This window comes from Mytilus edulis, chromosome 5 (genome assembly GCF_963676685.1).
Source record: "Mytilus edulis chromosome 5, xbMytEdul2.2, whole genome shotgun sequence".
Taxonomy (NCBI): Eukaryota; Metazoa; Mollusca; class Bivalvia; order Mytilida; family Mytilidae; genus Mytilus; species Mytilus edulis.
In genome coordinates, this window is record NC_092348.1 from 40,132,208 (window position 1) to 40,151,965 (window position 19,758).

At 30.7% G+C, this 19,758-nt stretch overlaps 1 protein-coding gene across 4 annotated transcripts in view; it reads right to left on the minus strand.

The window, feature by feature from the left end:
- LOC139523663 (putative leucine-rich repeat-containing protein DDB_G0290503) overlaps nt 1-19,758 on the minus strand; it is a 32,352-nt gene that overhangs the window by 5,316 nt on the left and 7,278 nt on the right. For 3 of the 4 annotated variants that reach the window (XM_071317850.1, XM_071317851.1, XM_071317849.1), the window contains exons 2-23: nt 18,783-18,854; nt 18,156-18,241; nt 17,782-17,855; nt 17,381-17,484; nt 16,822-17,011; nt 15,726-15,848; nt 14,394-14,533; nt 13,973-14,096; nt 13,582-13,699; nt 12,903-13,008; nt 12,330-12,561; nt 11,688-11,848; nt 9,813-10,109; nt 6,230-9,334; nt 5,674-5,799; nt 4,543-4,701; nt 3,637-3,988; nt 2,531-2,683; nt 1,950-2,070; nt 1,321-1,445; nt 647-921; nt 166-360 (exon numbers count right to left, since the gene is read on the minus strand). In XM_071317850.1, coding sequence (XP_071173951.1) covers nt 166-360; nt 647-921; nt 1,321-1,445; nt 1,950-2,070; nt 2,531-2,683; nt 3,637-3,988; nt 4,543-4,701; nt 5,674-5,799; nt 6,230-9,334; nt 9,813-10,109; nt 11,688-11,848; nt 12,330-12,561; nt 12,903-13,008; nt 13,582-13,699; nt 13,973-14,096; nt 14,394-14,533; nt 15,726-15,848; nt 16,822-17,011; nt 17,381-17,484; nt 17,782-17,855; nt 18,156-18,241; nt 18,783-18,818 — 6,402 coding nt within the window. In that variant the 5' untranslated portion in view covers nt 18,819-18,854. The remainder of the gene's footprint in view (nt 1-165; nt 361-646; nt 922-1,320; nt 1,446-1,949; nt 2,071-2,530; nt 2,684-3,636; nt 3,989-4,542; nt 4,702-5,673; nt 5,800-6,229; nt 9,335-9,812; nt 10,110-11,687; nt 11,849-12,329; nt 12,562-12,902; nt 13,009-13,581; nt 13,700-13,972; nt 14,097-14,393; nt 14,534-15,725; nt 15,849-16,821; nt 17,012-17,380; nt 17,485-17,781; nt 17,856-18,155; nt 18,242-18,782; nt 18,855-19,758) is intronic. The other variant, XM_071317852.1, reaches the window with a different exon arrangement.

Consider the following 19,758-nt stretch of genomic DNA (forward strand, 5'->3'; position numbering starts at 1 on the left):
TCTTTGTCTGTTAAAAGAAGGTTCTAGCTAGCTACAAATGCATCTATCTTTCACCCAAATCATTAATCCTTGACATTGGTAATTTGAACCTTAGATGCTATATAAGAAAGTACTCTCACAGAAACTTGACTTCAAATAATTGAAGATTTAAATAACAATAATTACCTTAACATTTTCATTTGTCTCCTTTTTAGGAGTCTTCTTTGGAGTACGTTTTGGTGTTCGTCTCCTACCACTAGTCATTGGAGACCGTGGTGAATTTAGTAAACCTCTTCCTGGTGTCCCTCTAGAATTCCTCTTGTTAGAATTGCCAGGTGTAGGTGGCCCCGGCTTCTGATAAACTGTATTTACATGTTTGGCCTGCAAAAAAACAAGTCATTGATTCAAGTGTGATTGACTGATAAAGAATTCTTTATATGTAACATTCATTTTGATTGGATAACATCACAAATTCAAGGGCATCAATTCAATGATGGATGGTCTGAAATTGTACATAATCGACCAGTGCTTTGAGGTGTTAACAGCTGAAGCTCTCAATGTGAAGTAAGAATATTTATCTTTTTTCGTGCATGAATATTATGTAAGATTTCTCAGATAGTTTTAACTTGTTTACATTCTTTTTTTAAAGACATGAAAAAAGGTCTACCTGTTTGTTCTTAGTACTGTCATAAAATTCTGTTTTTATATCATCTTCGTCCACCAATTCTTGTTTCCTTTTCTTCAGACTGTTGGTACTCAAATGGCTCTGCTGCAGCTGTCTGTCAGGGAAAACACGGAGTTGAATCTTCTGTGTTTCTACAGGGTATGATGTCTTAAGATGTGGAAGACAAAGTGTGTTTCTTCGTGATAACTCACCAAGTCTCTTCCATTCAAGTACTTCACCTTCATCGTCCTCATCATTGACAAATCTTTTCATACCTTCTGAAAATAAAAATTAAAAATCATTATAAACTGTACTGCTCTATAAAAACAATTAGATTTTCTGACAAAATTTGATAAAAAAAAAAAACCAAAACAACCCCAAAAAAACAAAAACAAAAAATCAGGAAAGCACAAAAATCAAAACATTGCAAGCATAAAAAAACAAATTGGCTTAAACAGAAATAGAGCAATAAAAAAAAAACCCAGCTACTTACACAAAATTAATAAATTGGCACTTCACATCAACATTATTTCATTCTACAAACTATTCACATGGGAGATATTTTAAATTTGAAGTGATTGTGAAATAAACTCAGCTTTAAATTCTATGTCCATAGTATTTGAATAACGGATATTTTTCTTTACATTTAATAAAAAACTACATATTTAATTACTTACTTGAAGTTGTTGATCTCACAGAATCTATACTTGCTATGGTGGCATTCAGATTAGGATCCGATAGTGATGACCGTCTGCCATGACTTCTCAATGATAAAGGAGATATACTCTTCTCGTCACCATCACTGTAAAAAATATAAAGTAACTGTATTCATATGGTGACTATTCCACTAAATGAGGTTTGTAGAAATTTTTATTTTAGTGTTTGAATTTTTTCCACATTTCCAAATACTTATTGATATAGTATTCTTTTTTTTCCAAATGTATTGATATCAGATGAATAATTATTTTCTATCACACTAATTCTCATAATTTTCCTTCTTTGTATTTTCCAAAGATAATTTAGCATGTGCAAATTAATGCAGACAACCAGTACAAACTTACTCTGATAATTTTTCAAAGATTTTATTGAGGCTGCAGTTTTTCTCATTTGAATTGTTTTAGTACCTTATCAAACAATATGGATTTTGCTTATTGTTGAAGCCCATACAATGACCTAAGTTTGCATCATTTGGTCTATGATGGAAAGTATCATTAGCAATCATACCCAATCTTCTTATTTTCATATAATACCCCAACTTCATTTCGGTCCAACATATGATAAAATACAAAGCAACAGAATAACAAACCTTTTACATAGATGTTGTAACGAACTCTGAGATGGGTTTCTTTCCAGGGAGAACTTTCTTGAAGTTGATGATCGGAGGTTATAAGGAGTAAGTGGACCACCATCATCACGGAAACTGGTTTCTATAAAAGATAAAATTATACCATTGTTCTACTTTCCTTTCTATATACTAAATATTTAAAATATAAGACTTACACAAATGACACATTACTATCATTATCACTATTAAGGCATAGAAATTATAAAAGAAAACTCTTTTTTTTGTCTTCAAGTAGCCCTGAAGGTCAAGCAATATAACTTGGAATCAAAAGATAATATGTAATTTTATTAAAAGCTGAAATCGACGAATGATATACTGGGAGATTTCTTTATTTTTATGAATACCATATATACATTATAGAAAAATTGTCTTCTAGTAGAAACTTAATATGATGGTTTTGACAAATTCTGCATATAAAGCCTATTTCAAATGGGAAATATGTATTTTTTTGAAGAAAAAAGTATACAATGTTTCTTTTGACTCATTATCAGTTAAATTTTGACCTTCATATAAAAAGATATATAAAATAAATGTTATTTTACCCATAAGGCTAACATCTGACTCTTTCTTTAACTTCATGAACTCTGTATTATCTCCCAAAAACACTGTGCCAGCATCATCTAACTTGTGACGGAGTTCTCTAACCTGTTTATCAGCATAATCTAACTGAACTTCCAAGGTCTTTACTTTGTTTTCTATGAAGTGACAAATAAGATCAGTACAACAGTAATCCACAAATAGGTAACTATTTGATTAAAGAAAGCAAGAAACTTTTATACATAAAAAAAAATTAATGTGGTATAAATGGTTTGCTTTTTGTCTTTAGGTTGCTTCCTTCTACTTTTATATATGAATGTGTAATGGATAAATCGTCAGAGTAACGATATTTTCTATAAAAAAGAAGAAATTCCATTCCTGTCATTTTTTTTTATTTTTAACCCTCATTGCTCTGCAACTTGGTACTGTTCTTGCTTTTATGTCATGTGTATTTAAGGGTCACTGATAAAGTCTTTTGAATACGAAAGCACACCTAGCATACAAAACTATAATTCTGATATTTTTGATTTTTTTTTTTAATACATCTGCATTTTTTAACTTCTACTGCTCAGTATACTTTTACACAAAGTTTTCAGACATCGAGGCAATTAAAGCCAAGCACAAGAATGTATAAATATATATACACAGTCATATATCTTTGTATGCAGCTGATATCCTCAAATTAAATGTATTCCGTTTGTTAAAATCATATTAATTAACTACTTTGTTTAAGGATGTTTGCTACTCTGTTTCAAAACAACAAGCAACTTATACAGTATAAAGGAACTAAAAATGGCAGAAAAAAATGCAATGTTGTTGTCCTTGTTTTCGAGATATAAGCAATTGAAAATTTGGCAGGATATGATACTCTCTTGTTTTCTATGTTTAATTTTTTTCCTTTAAAAATGAATGAAATAATAACAAGGATTTATTAGATTTCAAAATGGTTTTTTTTTTTTAACTATATTTGGTAAAATTATAAAAACAAAAGTAGGGAATGGCTGGTATTATTTTTAATGGCACTAGATGTATAAAGGATTCCCCATATAAGACACAACATCAAAAACAAAAGTAGCGAACATCCTTAACAATCTAAAATTTTGCTTCTTACGAAGTGATTTATTTTTGTTCAGTTCTTCCTGGAGTTGAGATTTCACTGGTGCCACCTCAGTCTCCGTCTTAGAGAACTTATTTTTCTGCTCCTCTATAAGTACTTTCAGTTGTTCTAATTCTTTTTCCATCTTTTCAGATTTTGCCTTGTAGTTGTTTTTCAACTTATTTATTTCTGCCTCCAGTTTCTCCGTTTTTTCTTTGAAGTTATCGGCCAGTTTTTTGTTGATGTTAACCTCCTGTTGTAGAAGAAGATTGGTTTCTTTCTTCTGGGCATAGTATTTTTGGTACTGTGCAATTGTTTTGTCTTTCTTATCAGTGTTCTCCCCAATGTTTTTCATCTGTTGTTGAAGCTAGAGTGTAAATAACAAAAAAATAATTAATTCAAAATACAGAAATAGACATTTTTCCTGTGATAACACAGACTGAAAAGATAAGAAATTGTTTGCATCGTAAAAAAATCTATTTAGAATAATTTTTCAGACATGAATTCAAAAACATCAATAAAGCATGGTGGTCCAATAATTACCATTTGCATTAAAATGTATTCTTGGTGATATTTTCAAATGTGTGCACCAAATGCTGTGAAGATTATGAAATTTGACACAATGAGAAATGGTCACAACCTGAAAACCAACATACATTTTACATTTTTGGCAAGTGGAAAAGAAATGTGAATATTGGTCATGATTATATCAAACTTTGGACCTACAAATAATCAAGGGGAGAAAACTCAGAACAACAAAAAGTGTAAATACATGTTAATTTATGTCATGTTACCTTTCTACATTGTATCTACATACATTCATTAATCAGTCAACAGCCTTTTTTGTCTTTGCAACTACTTAACCAATAAAGTGAGACAATTAATCTTAAGTATAAAATGAACAAGTTCTATTTTACATACATGTATTTTCTGTTGGTTAGCTTCTGTGTATTGTTTCTTTACACTCTCCATTTCCTCAGACCACTGTTCCTCCTTATACTCAAGTTCCTCTTTCAGTTCTTTAACCTTTTTGTCTAATTGATCTCGATGGAAATTTTTTTCCACTTCTAACTTCTGGACCTAAAACGAAATATTTGAATACACAATATTGTAATCAGTGCAACTTGCATCATTTTGACTGCTACGCATGAATTTGATATTTTAACATTATAAACAAAGATGTTGTCAAATAGATTGTCCTGAATATGCTCGAAATATTGTTCACTGCATCCAAGATGAAACATGAAAAAAGTAGTAGTTCCAAGAATAAATAAATTTGGAAATATTCAAATTTGAGGCTTGCTTAAGGGGGCTCGCGGGTCTAAATGAATTTTTTTATTTAATATAGGATTTCTCTATATTTTTCTATAAATGAACTTTATCTTATACTTAATAGAAAAATGAAATAAAAAAATGGGGTCACCGTTCATTTACGCTCACAATCTGCCTTCGAAAGGAGCATGCATTTTTGTTAATGTCCTTTTTTTCTGTTGAACTAATAGGAGAAATAGCGGCAATATCGAAATAAAAAAATAACTAAATTACAGAAATCGCTAAAATTTTACAATTATTTAGTCTATGTACAGCTTATTCGAAAACAATAATAAAAAATATAGGTCACCGATGAGTTAAAAAAGATATTTCAATTTTTATGCCAAAAAATGGCATTTTTGCACCAAAGGGAGATAATTTGAAGCTTTTTCAATGGCATCTACAGTTTAAAAGTCCGCTGGGGCCAACACGAATTGATTTTTTGGAATGATTTTTGTACCATATGATAAAGTAACAGCTACTTAAGGTAATGAATAAAATTTGTAATGAAAAATTAATGTTTAATTTTTTTCTGAAAATCTTATACCCGCAAGCATCCTTAAATAACATTTTTCGTCTATATAGCATTTTTGTTTTACAATTTAATATTTTGGTGCTCTTCAATGACAAATACAAGTTTGTTCATGATGAAAACTACTTAGGTTATTGATACTACTATACTATATTGTATACTAATTTGACAATCTACCAATAAACATATTTTTGGGATTAGATTTTTACCTGTGATTTAAACATTTCTATTTTCTTTTTTAACTGTTCTTGATTGGAAAAGTCATTGTTTTTCAAATCTAACGTCTTTTCATAGTCAAGGATAAGCTGATTTTTCTCTTCTTCAACTGCAGCCAACTGGAATATATTATATATTTTTTTCAATAATAAAATAGAGCTCAAATATGCATAAAAAAACCCAGCAAATAAAAAACATTTAAAATGCAGTGGATTAGTCATGTGTTACTCTTAGTATATAATGAAACTGCAAGATAAAGAATAATATTTTTGTGTCACACAATTAAATTGTTCATTGCCCCTAAAATATCTTACATTAATCATAATCATGATTATTAAAATATTTCATGTTTGTTTGATTCATTATACACAGTTGTTAAGTGGTGGTATTTTTTGTGTAGATTCAATTATGTTCTTATTTGCATGAACTTTCACTTTTTGCATCTAATTTGTAAGACAGAATGGATTAAAAAAGTGCTCAACAAAAATAAGACTATAGAAAATGTCTTTCATTATGAACACGATAAACAGATCGAGTTAATAATATTACCTGTTGTTTCAAGCTATTGTTTTCAAGTAAAGATGTTTCCATTCTATCCTCCAGATGATGACAAGATTCTTCCATGTTTATTCTTCTTTGCTTCTCATCCTCTATTTGTCTGTTCTTCTCCCTTTCAAGTTCTGACATTTTTCCATTGTACTCTTCCCTAAGATTATCCAGGTCGGAGTCCCAGGCATTTTTACTGGCTTTCAGGGAAGTTTCATAGCTTGTTCTTTTTTCCCGCAAAGCAGACTGAAGCTCATTGACCCTTTCCTTATTTTGTTTTAATTCATTCATCAAGTCTTTCTGATTTGACATTTCTTTTTTCAATATAGATTCAATATTAGCAAGCTTCTGTTTGTAATCTGTTTCTGTCTTTCCTTTGTCCTCATCCATTTCCTTCGTCAAAGTCTGAATCTCAGTTTGTCTTTGGGTAAGTCTATTTTCAAGGTAATTCACCCTTTCCTGAAATGCCATCTTTTGATTGGACAAGATCATTTCCCTCTCTTGTACCAGTGCCTCATACTGAGACTGGTACCTAACTTCCTGTTCCTGAACTTGGCTATCATATTCCTGTTTCTGTTCATCACTAGCTTGAGCATACTCCTCTTGCAGCTGCTCTAGTTGTGACTGCCAGTATTTTTCCGTTTCAGAGACCTTGACCTTACAATCCTTTTTCAGACTGCTCATTTTTTCATGTTCTTGTTTAAGTTCAGTGGTCATTCTTTCAACTTGAAGTTTAAATTCACATTTTAATGATTCTAAATCATTTTTGGATTGCTCTTTCAGTTGCACAATGGTATTTTCAAACTTCTGTTTTGATTCTGAAAATTCTGAATTTAGTGACTGAAGTTCCATTTTATGACTTTCAATAAGTTCATTCTTTTCTTTATATAATTTTTCATTTGTTCCTTTCAATCTTGTTTCACATTCATTTAAAACTGTTTCTTTCTCGCTATGAATCTGTTCTAATTCCTGCAAATGCTCTTCCTTCAATAGTTCTAACGATGACTTCAGATCTCTGTTTTCTTGTTCAAGTCTAAGAATTTCAGTATCACATGAAAGCAAATCAGATTTCATTTTTTCAATTTCAGAGTTCAGCACTTTAATTTCTGACTCACTTGATTCCTTCAATTCTAAAATTTCATTTTTATGAGATTCTAATAATGTCTGAATCTTCTCATTCAATTCAATTTTTTTATTATTGAAAATAGTTTGCAAATTTTTCAGTTCATTGTTCATATTTTCAAGACTTTTGTTTAATTCTGAGTTCTCCTCAGTTAGTTCAGAAACCTGTTCTTTAGCGGATAGAACTTCTTCCTCTGTATTCTGTAATGAAATTTTCAAATCAGAAATCTCTGCATCACGTTCAGATACAGCTTCAACCTCACGACTAAGAGATGAAGATTTTTCTTCAAGCACTTTTTCAGTGTCTACAAGTTTATTATTGACTTCACATAATTGGTTCTCCAACTGATTAACATGACAATTAATCTCTTTATGTTTGTGTCTCATCTCATCATTTTCTTTACATTCCTTCAGTAACTTTTCATTCAAATCTTCTACTTTCACATTCAAATTTTTATTTTCCAAACAGAGTTTATCATTGTCTGCCTGTTTAGATTCGGCCACCTTCTTAATCAGAACAATCTGACCAGTGAGGTCATCAACCTTCTCGTTCTTCTCCTCACTTAAATTTTCCAAGTCACGTTTCCGACTTTCTAACTCTGATATTTGCTGGTGTAATTCCTTCATTCTGCTGTCACGTGTTCTTTCATGATCAGTCACTGATCTATATTTCATGTCCAATTCATTGTACTCGGCAGTGACTTTACTCAATTCAGCTTGACCTTTTTGTACTTCCTTATTAAGCTTTTCCTCTAACACAGCAGTTGTAATGCGTTGTTGTTCTAGCTTATTATTTAATGTGGTTTGAATAGTATTATGACTTGCTGTTTGCTTATCATATTTCCCTTGTAATTCTGCCAGCTGATTTTTTGTTTGAGCAATCTGAATTTGACATAATCTCTCTTTCTCTTTTCCTCTCTCCATTTCTTTTTCTAGTGAAGTTTGTATTTCATTCATGCATGTTTCCATGTTCTGCTGGGTATCTAAACTACTTGCCTCTTTGGCCGACAAACAATTTCTTAATTTCTGAATCTCAGTTTCATGTTCCTGTGAAATCTTATTCACTAATTCAGCATGATTTTCTTGTTCAACACTCATATTTTCTTTCATTTCTTCCAACTGCTTTTGTAAGTTTTCTTTACTATTTGTTATCTGAGACACCTGACCTTTCAAATCATTTTCGCATTGTTTATGATTCAATATTTCACTTTGCAAGTTTTCAATTTCCAAGCACTTTTCTTTAATCAAGTCTTTTAAATCGGATATTTCTTCAGTCAGTGATTCTTGATCATGTTGACTCCACTGATATTTACCTTGTAAAGCCTTAAGTTCTTTCCTTAGGCTTTCTTCTTGATCTTTCGCCTTATTTTCAAATTTACAATATTTTTGTTCCATTGTAGATACTGATTTCTCACTAGCTGCCTTCAAATTGTCAAGTTCATTTTTCAAAGCAATATTTTCATCTTTAACGCTCTGCAACTTATCACACATGTCATTTTCTTTTTGTCTAGCTGCTGTTTTGAAAGTGAGTAGTTCCGATGAAATATTATCAATTTTCTGCACATATGAATCTTTCTGTTCTGCGATTTGATCTTCTAGTTTATTTTTATTTTCAGTTAATTGTGCAATTTCAATTTGAAGTTTATTTTCTGTTTCTGTAAGTTCCTCCTGAATTTCCTTAAGCTCCTCTCTCATTGCTGTAATTGTGTTATCCTTTGTCCATTGGTCATTCTCTAAAAGAATTTCTGTCTGCTTCAGTGACAATTGCAAGGCTTGTACTTTAGATTTCAGTGCTTCCTCACTCTTGGCCGACTCTTCATGTTCCTTCTGAAGTTTTGCTTTTAGCTCTGTGACTTGTTCCTCAAGTTTTTGATTAGATTTCAGAAGGCGTTGTTCTAGAGTTTTCTTTTCAGACAAAGCCACATCAATAGATGCTGCCATGGTTTGACGTCTGTTCTCACTTGCTTGTTTAGTGCCCTCTAACTCCTACAAAAAAATAAAGTGAAGTGTAATAAGATGTATTTTAACTCGTTATGGAAAGGTAACCTAAAATGTTTACAGATATTTTGTTTAATCCCTTTCTGTAGATGCTCTTGGTGTCATTTTCTACCTTCAGCATACCTCATGAAAATGACAGATAGTGTAGAGAGTGTGTCATGCTGGTATTTATTCACATGTTTTCATATTCCTACATAATGAAGTGATTTTCTGATAAAATATGGACTGAAGCTCATTCTTAAAAAAAATAAAAGAAAGTTACAACAAATAAAAGTTGAAAAATATTAGGAAAAGACAGAGAAGTGCCCAAAGACTATGTTGAAAAGCCTCATTTTTTTCTAACAAAAAACAATTTTAGGGTTGAAAAGTTTAAATTTTTAGTTCAAAATGTTTGTCTAATTTATTTCTCCCAGAAAGTCATCAAATAAAGACAAATTATTCCTCTGCTACATGTATGCTGCCTCACCTGTACTGTTAACTTGAACTCTGTCTGTAACCGTGACTGATCTTTCTGTAATGTCAGGATTTGTTCTTCAGCAGCTTTCCTGGCAGCTATGGCAGATTCCTCAGATGAAATAAGTTTGGCTTCTGACTGCCTAAGAACGTTAATCTCTTGTTCTGCATCATTAACTTTCTTTACCAATTCAGTCTGATTTTCTTGATGAACTTCAATGCTAGATTTAAGTTGAGAAACTTCCAGCTGAAGTTGGTCTACCCGACTGTCTTTTTCTAAAAACTGTTTATGAACATCACTGAACTTTGCCTGCAAAGAAGATAGTAAAAAAGTTTGAGTGTATTCTTTTTTTCATTGGAGCTATTTTGGGATATAATAGAATTCAGTTCATAATGAAATGTTATATAAATCCAGGGCTCACACTACTTAGGAATTATAGGGAGAAGTGACTTCTCTTTTTGAAACTGATAGGGAGAAGTGGTGAGATTTGAAAGAGAAGTGCTCATTCGCGCGGTGCGCTACAATGTTTGGATTTTACAATAGTATAAAGGGCCATATGTAAATAATGTTCTTTTTATGTTGTTCAATTCATATGAGTTAAAAATTACAATTAAATTAACATTTGAAATTAAAAGTTGTTTAAGTTTTACTGTGAGAACCTACCAACTAAATATCTAGCACTAAAAAAAAAAAATTATTTTAAAAAATGTAAAGAAATTGTAATATATCAATTACAATTTAATTAAAAATTATCTTGTGTATGAAATTCAGTGTTTCTCATAAAAAAAAATATAAAAGTTATTAAGCTGGGCCATAATATATTGATATTAGTATAATAGTTTCAGAGTTAAGCAACTTTAATCAATAGTTTGAAACAATCCATAAAAAATATAGGGAATTATATACACCAATGAATTAGATGTAACCAAAAGTCTCTTAATGTGTGTGGAATGCGTAATTTTTCCCTTTGGGATCAATATTCTTCTGTCAGCTGTTCCATCCGTGCGTCCGTAGTAATTATGGTAAAAGTACGGATTTCGGTCATAGCTGGTCCGGTTCAAATCCGTAGTTTAGAAATCGGTCAATGGCGGACGAATGCAAGAAAATTTACAAAAATAAACGATGTTTGACAAGTTATTTGGAAAGGAACATGACGGTTTTAATGCAATAAATGGATTAAACATTTACTGGAGGCAACTTTTATCACGTTTAAATGAAGTAACAAACTTATTTTGCCGCCGAAATTTAGGTTGATATACTTTTTCGAGTAACAAGCACCGGAACTTGCGCAAGTTGGAAAAAAATTATGCACGAAGTGATAAAAAGTTGTATTTTTATCAAATAACCTGCTACACAGTGCGAAGACAATGCTTCAACCTTTTTTCTAAAGATAATGAATCGTTTATGTCTGAATTTCTTTAATTATCAGTAAAAAATTGATGTTTCATCAACTTGGTAAAAATTGAAAATGTCCGATGACGGAAGCGACTGAAAGCGACTGTCGTCAAGAACAGGGCGACTTGTTTTCGCTTTTGGGGGTCGGGGAAAGCGAAGTGACGGTCGGGAAGGCGACTTCTTCGCCCAAGTCGCCTGGTAGCGTGAGCCCTGAAATCTCAAGAAAATGCACAAAATCCAGTGCAGTATAAATTTCAAAGAATTGCACATAAACCCTTGCAATAAATTTACTCATCTAAATCCAAAAAATATTTTCTAAAGATTGTTAATGCACGATCAGCTGGCACGTACACATTTCTGTGTCATCAGTATAATTTATATGCATCTATTTCATACATTGAATTTTGAATTTGGTATCTGAAAATTTGTCTATTGTTTGGAAATGTAAAGAAAGATGCTTTAAATCTGATCAAATTAATTGAGCATACCAACCTCAAATGTATTTCTAGCTTCTGAAACAGCATCTAGTTTTTGTTGTAGTTGTTCATGAGCTGACAATTCAACCCACGATGACTTCATATGTGCCATTTCATCTTCTAATTCCTTTATCCGCTTGTCACTGATTACCCCCATACTCTCACCATTTACAGCACCTATTGGAAGAATGGACATTTTCAGATTAAATAAACAAGACTTGTAAGAAATCTGATTATCTCAATCATTTATTGTATTAATGAAAAGAAATAAAAATCATGGACCCACTTTCTTTCTTACATATAGACATTATTATTGAAGACAGCTATACATTTTAGTTTTGTATGGAAATTTAAATAATTGTTTATCAACCTTAAAATTTGATTTTTTCAAGAAAAGCTTAATTTTCCTATGCATGATTGTATCAAAAATTGCGAAAACAAATGCACTCTACCACAACATCCATATATCTACGACCAAGTATTTAAATAGAGTCTCATTTTTCCATATGATTTTAACTGGTAACAATAAAATGTAATAATCAGTAGTAAATAACAATATCAACCATGACTGAGATATGTTACAGACAGATCATACAAGCAAATGAACATAATAATATATCTCTCAATACTTGTTGTGATGGTATAATACATTACTTACCTCTGCAACTTAGTAGCTCTTCAAATTCTTCTTGATCTTTTTTCAAGCTGTCAATTTGACTTATCAAGTTTCTGTTTTTCTCCTCAGAATGACACATCTCTATGTTTTTGCTTTCCAATTCGCTATTCTTGTGTTGAATCAAGCTTTCTAGTTCTGACAATCTTACTGACTTGAGATGACACTGAGTTCTGTATTCCTCATGGCTTTTCTTTAGACTGTCCATTGTCTGAACCTACAGATAATATACAAATTTTATTGAATAATAAATAACGCACCCCACAACGGAAAAAAATATGAGTTCAAATTGCCATATAACTAATTTTACTTCATAATGTTAATTTGTCAAAATATAATGTTCTCTGAACATATTTTGACAAAGTGAAACTACAAAGGTTATCTGTTTCACAACTAAACTTTCAGTGCAGTGTCCACAAACTATTTAGCTACTGAACGCTAAAAAGAAATGCAAATAACAAGTTGAAACAATGGGAGAAAACTATGTAAGCTAGTAGAAATTTTATATGGTCAGACTTCAAACATACACACATCATAAATCTATCAGTGCAAACATACCTCTGTTCTCATTTTTGAAAACTCTTCTGTAAGCTGTTTATTTTCTTGTTCTACAATCTCATAATGATCTTTGATGTTCTGCAATTCATTCATTTTCTGTTGAACCCTGGAAAAAAAAGTAAAGAAATTTGATAAATGTCCAAATCTAAAAGTCTGAAGTGTATATCTCATAATATTAAGTTTAGTTGAAAAATAATGAAGGCAGCTGTTTATTTGAATAAAATTGTTCCTTAAATTTATCATTTATTTTATTCCTTGCTATGATCAACATGATATGTGTACAATAAGTGGAGCAGAGCTGTTCACCCTTCCATAGCAAGAGATTATTTCCCCTTTCTGGTTGGGTATATGTTGCTCAAACTCCAGTTTTTTAAGTAGTGCTTTGTAATGGGGAATGTCTTTTTAATGTTTTTCTTTTTGACTTATGGTTTTTTGACTTAGGGCTGTTCCAGAAAATACTATGTCCCCCCAGGGACGGCACTTTTTTTTAACCCCCACCACCCACAGAAATAAAATTTAATTAGAACAGCACTCTCTTTGCATTTTGGTATTTCAAATACAACCACCCACATAATATTTAAAAAAAATGCCTTCCCTGTGGGGAACATAGTATTTTCTGGAACAGCCCTTATGGTAACTTCTGGTTTTATTTTTATTGTTGAAAGAGCGTTAATAATACCTTGTGAGATCCTTTTCGTTCTTCTCTTTTTCTTGTCTTAGTGTATCTATTTCATCTACCATGTCTTGAACTTTTCTCTGTTGCTTCACTACTTTCTCAAATTCTTTTATTTTGTTATCTATAGAAAACACAAAACATCATTAATCATGTTGCATGGGTTTTGCCACCACTTAGCCACCTATTCTGCATTATAAACAAAATTATTCAAATCATATCATTAAGTGTTTTAAAATATATCAAAATACCCAAAGAATAAAAACAAAAAATCCAGAGAAACTGTATGAAAATATGTAAAAACATGTATGAAGATGTTGTCACTAGGATCATACTTTCTAGGCTACAATTCATGAGATACATTATAATAAACAAAAAATAATAAAAAAATCAGTACCTTTATCATTTAACTTTTCAACCTTTTCATGAAGGTCAAATTCTAGCTCTGTCCTAAGATGTCTTTCATTCTGTAGGGACAACTCAAGCTTTTTAATTTCCCTCTCTCTCTGTCGAATAAGTGCCTGAAATGGAAATGCATATACACATATATAACTCAATTACTACATATGACACAAGTTTGTCCTGCCTAACAGCTATAGCCTGCAAATGAAAATATTTAGTTTCGTAGTGCATCATATATAATCACCCTCAATTGACCTAAATGGTGCCTGACCTAAAATGTAAAGTTCACAAGCTTATTTCATCAAATTCTGTATCTTCCTTCTATTAAAGTCAAATAATTGCAAATAACTCTTTTCATAATCTCAATTTCCATTTAATGTAACTTATAAATAAAAGTCAATAGATTTGTACATTACCTTCTGTGCCAGTTGTGGCGACTGCATCAATGCACTCAGTGGTGTACATGGTGAATTAGCTATGGTCATCATTCTGAGAGGAGAGGCTATTTCTGATGACAAACTGGTGTTAAACTGTTGATGAGATACAGGACTAGCCACTGAAAAATTTTCAAATGACATTTCAGGTTCATAACAGTAATATTCAAATGACATTACAGGTTCATAACAATGTCAGAAACACATGTACATGTATGTCTGAAGTTGTTATTATTTTACATGAAAGACATTTTTTTTTATTATTAAAGTCTCACAATCTGAGATGCTAGCTAATGAGGGAATTCCCATTTAAATGAATGCAGGTTGGTAGTGGAGGAAATTTTATTTCAGACATATGTCCACAATTGCAAAATTACTCAAAGACTTATATAAATGTGTACAATTACTCAAAAATTTATATGTACAATAATTCAAAGATATAAATTTCAATTCATAATTACTCAAAGAAAAATTTATATGCACAATTACTCAAACATTGTCAAAGGAAGATTAATATGCACAATTACTCAAAGAAAATTTCATATGCACAATAACTCAAAGAAAAATTAGTATGCACAATTAAGGAAAATTTTATATTCACAATTACTTTAAAATTTTTTTATAAATTCACAATTATTAAAATAAAATTTTATATGCACAAAAACTCAAAGAATTATATGCAAATTACTCCAGGAAAGTGTGTTGGGGTGTGAGGGATTTTGGAAGGACCTTCCAAACATCCCAAATCCATTAAATACTAGCACTGACAAATAATTTAATATGTGTATTATGTTCCCCAACATAAAATATATATTTTTAAATCTTCATCAGTCAAACTGATTGAATTATTACAAGGGATGCCTCAGAGTAGAACTTAGATATTATGTTAATTTTACAAAAATGAAAGGTCCCTGAACATTCTTGAATCACTGCAGAATCTAAGTGTAAAAAAAATTAATACAAAATTACTTTAAGCATTATTAAAATTCAGTTGGTATCCAAAGAAAACTCAAATAGTAAAAAAAGTCCCCTTTATCTACATGATATAGAAAATACATAAAATTTATAACTTTTAAAATTGTATCAATTACTGCCAATTGTATTCAACAAATAGCATTTCCTTTTTAAGCATGTATCTCATCTTAAAAACAGAAAATATTAGTAAGCAACTATGTTAGCAAACAACAAAACTTGAAAATAAATATTAAAATAACATTAACTTGCAGGTAATCATTCTACACAATATTTACCAGCATGCTGTGAAAAATACAAAAGAAAAGCAAAAGTGAAGAAGGTAAAAGAACAAACCAGTACCATGATTTGAAAATCTACTAAAGTTGAAAGAATGGTCCACATTTGGTGTTGATGTTACTCGACTCATGTTGCCTTGGGTAACTAGTTGGAAGAAAAGAGCAGCATCTTGGTGAGCATTGGTGTCTAAGAACAGAAAAACAAGGTACCGAGAGGGTGCAAGGTTATTAATTAATACTTATTAGATTTTATGTTTTTTTTGTGTTGAAGGTCTTCAAATAAATGGCCAAACCTGTATGTTTTTACATTTTTTACCAAAATAAAATAAAAGTCTTTTATACAAATGTGAAATGATAAACAGCATGTTGTTCCAAATTGTGTGTGTGAGCTTTTTTTTTTACACAAACAGAAAACAGGTGCCGATAGTTTTCATTTAACTTTATGCTATTAATCAAATATTTAAACTTGACAACACATTATTCATAATGTAGATTCTGATTTTATAACAACTTTAAATAGTCAACTCACTTTTTAAATCATTATTCTTTTTCTAAATCTTCAATTTATAAGTTTTCATGCAAGCACTACATTATAGCTTAACGACAAGTTCAAAAGGCTAAAAAACTAATTGTCACAGAATTTTCATATTAATTACAAGGTTTGTTGTTGCTTTTGTGTACTCATATTTATATTCATCGATTATTTGCTTGTGGTAGAGCCATCCCCTTTTAAATCTCATAATTATAAACTTTGGTGAATAATTGTCTTATTGGCAATCATATCTATTCGCCCTATTTTTCTATACATTCATATTGATTTTCAAGGCAATATTCTGCTAGTTTGACTGGCATTAGCCAAAGCAGTGCACGATTTGTTCTTAATTTTTATTGAATTTTCTTGATCACTTACCTATATTACAAAAGATAAATATATAATCATATGCAAGAAATGAAAACTGAATCTTGTATGTTTTAATTTTGAGAACCCTTTCAAATTTTACAAACAAATTATACTTTAATATTATAAATATGAAACAACTATAAGTTAAAGTAATCTACAAAGAAGAAAGAAGGTACAAAAAACACACATTCATTGCACATCTAGCAAGCAAAATGACAAAAGCATAAAACACATTAATATACATCTAATCCAAACAAACCTGTAGTTTTAGTTAAAATATCAGCAAAGTCTTCGGTCAAGTGGCTACCAACGTCCTGAGCATTGATGATCATTGGCTGTAACATCTGCATAATCTCCATCTGGACTAGTTCTGGAAGACTTGTTGCCGTTGTAACAAATGTATTGTTCTTTTTCTCTAGTACACATGCTTCTAACAATGCTAATAATATCTAAAACAGAGTTTTAACAATACTTTATTTTATCTCATCTTACAATATATATGCTGTCATCATGTAAGGATGAAAAAGGCTTTCCACCTAAAGGGTGGCTTGAGAAAAGTCTATGCCCCCCCAAACAACATAGTATTTCCTGAAATAGCTCTAAGAAACTAGGGTTTCTTTTATTTTGCTCAATTTTTAACTTCTGATGAAGGTAAGAACTACAATTATTCACACTTGACTAACAAAGGGGTAAAAAAAACAACACAAGACTAGTATTTTGAGGCACAAATTAATATTGTCAGTCTGCAAATTTTTAAAACTTTATTCTTATTCTCGCCTATCCCTATTCTGGTACCATGTTTTTGATTTACAACAAACCTTTCCAAGTTCCCATTCTTTGTCTTTTCTGCTAATACTGTCCTGAACAATAAGCTTGAAGTCTAGGAGAGAACTTCCAGGCAGTAGTGACACTGAATAAAATCCTACAATACAGAATATTGCAATGAAGTTTTATTATATATTTTGTTAATTTGTTGAAGATAATGATTGAATTCATTCATTAGCTTAACCTGAATTTTATGATCTAGCTTGTTTCTTCATCCTACAGAATAACTTGAAAATTGCTCCTGCAAGGATTAATTGTAATTTCATAATTACCCTTGCAAGCAGTTTTGTCAAGGACATCAGGGAAATATTGCATTATGTGCATCTTTTTTGAATTGGAGAAGATAGTGAGTATCAAAACGCTTTGTACATGCAGAAATAATACTAGTAAGTACCTTCTAAATACTGTTTTACCAAATCTAATCTTTGTTGAGAAGTCTGTGGTGCCTCAGGAACTAAACATTCATCGCTACAAAAAAATAACATAATTAATATGTGTGCAACTGACATGATGTATCATAGCCCCAAAATTTCTATATATTTCAACCCTTGATTCACATGTTAAAAATTTTGCGACATGGCTTACACATTCTTACATATTTTATAAATTAAAGCAGTTATTATTTCTTAAGCAGAGTCTATATAGTATGACGTTTTGATATTTTTTCTGATTTTCACAAATATGTTGTAGTTTATAAAGTTAAAATCATTGCCTTTCCTTGTTAAACTTTATCTAAACTCTTTATATTATCACTTCATTTGTACTTACGATAGCTGTAAAAGTTGTATAAAAGCTTTTCCATCTTGTAAATCTAAAACTGATCTGATAGAATTACTTGGAACTAAAGAATTAACCTGAAAGTAAAACAAAGAATATAGTTTTATATAAATGTATTGTGTAAAGATCTTATGCAGCTTGACTTAATTTTTATGCTGAAAATAAAATCTGTACAAATTAGTATCAATGATGATGGAAGATATATATATATATATGTGTGCAATATTAAAAACACAATGCTGGTTTACGTCTAAGACAGAAATGGTCACAAGGTAATGTAGCTTTTAGAATAAAATCTGAAATCAAACTCTAAAAAATCTTTGAAATGCCAACGGAAAAAAAATATTCAGTCTTCACGCTGAACTGCTAAATCTACCAGCTCTATTTTTGAAAAATTTTAGTTAGATTCTGTTGGCCTGTAGGTCTGATTTTTACAGACCTAGAGCAATTTTACCAGCCTGGGCAGCCACTCGACGTGAACACTGAAATATGTGTATGGAGTGATGAACAATTAAGCATCAAAGAGTAATTTACGTTGTTATGATATTACCAGTGATGAGACAATGTCAATGAGCAAAAAAAAAATTTCATTTAAAGGTAAATCAAAATTATACATACCCATTCAATCAGTGCTTTTCTTTTATTACTGTCCATTGTTTATCTTTGTCATACATGAATGAAAATTAAAATCTGCAAATATTACAACATTTTTATTTATTAATTTAAAGATAACTCTTTTAACATTGGAGATAATTTCTTTGATGTAAATAATAAATACTTCAAAGCCCAAGAAAACAAAATTCATTCTAAAAATGTCAGTAGTCCGGTTTAGGAAATAATTGCGCAGCTACAAATGTATAACATACACATGGGACAATACACATTCAATATGAATTTGGTTCCTTACTTGGAAGAAGCACAACTAATATATTGGTGATTTTTTTATAAAAAAATCCTTCTTAAAACACACAGATTAGTTTGGAAACATGATGATACCTTTATTAGATCTTATTTATTTTTTTTCAATTTTGTGACCAGTCACATTGACATTATTAATCACTAACCAAATATCCTATACAATAATCATTTATCTGTCATTGTGAAGTTCTATTGGACATTGGCAAATGACTGGTAAAATTGTGTATGTTTCGACAAAAATTTCAACATTAACTGGATAGAATGTGGCAAGCTTTATAAGACATTGATTGGGAAATTATAAATAAGATTATTGTATAATTCTTATAGGATTTGCATATGGACCATAATTTGGTATTCGGTCTTTGGTTTCTTTTTGTATCCTTTTTTATAAGTTCTAAAATTTTAACTTTTATTTTGTGGCAGTGATCTGGAAGGATTTTTTCAGTATGGGCCCAGGGCCCCCCAAAACAATATTTAATGGGCCATTGATTTATAACCAAAAAAAAAAAAAAAAACCCCAAAAATGTATGTTTCAGCAAAGAGGTACTATTAACCTAAGTTACCTTGTGATTTTAATTTGCATTGTCTCTTTGCTTTTGTAAATTCAATGATAATTTAGGTCTTAGTTCATGCTGATATATATGTTTTTTGTGAAAAAGACTAACATTGTATTTGT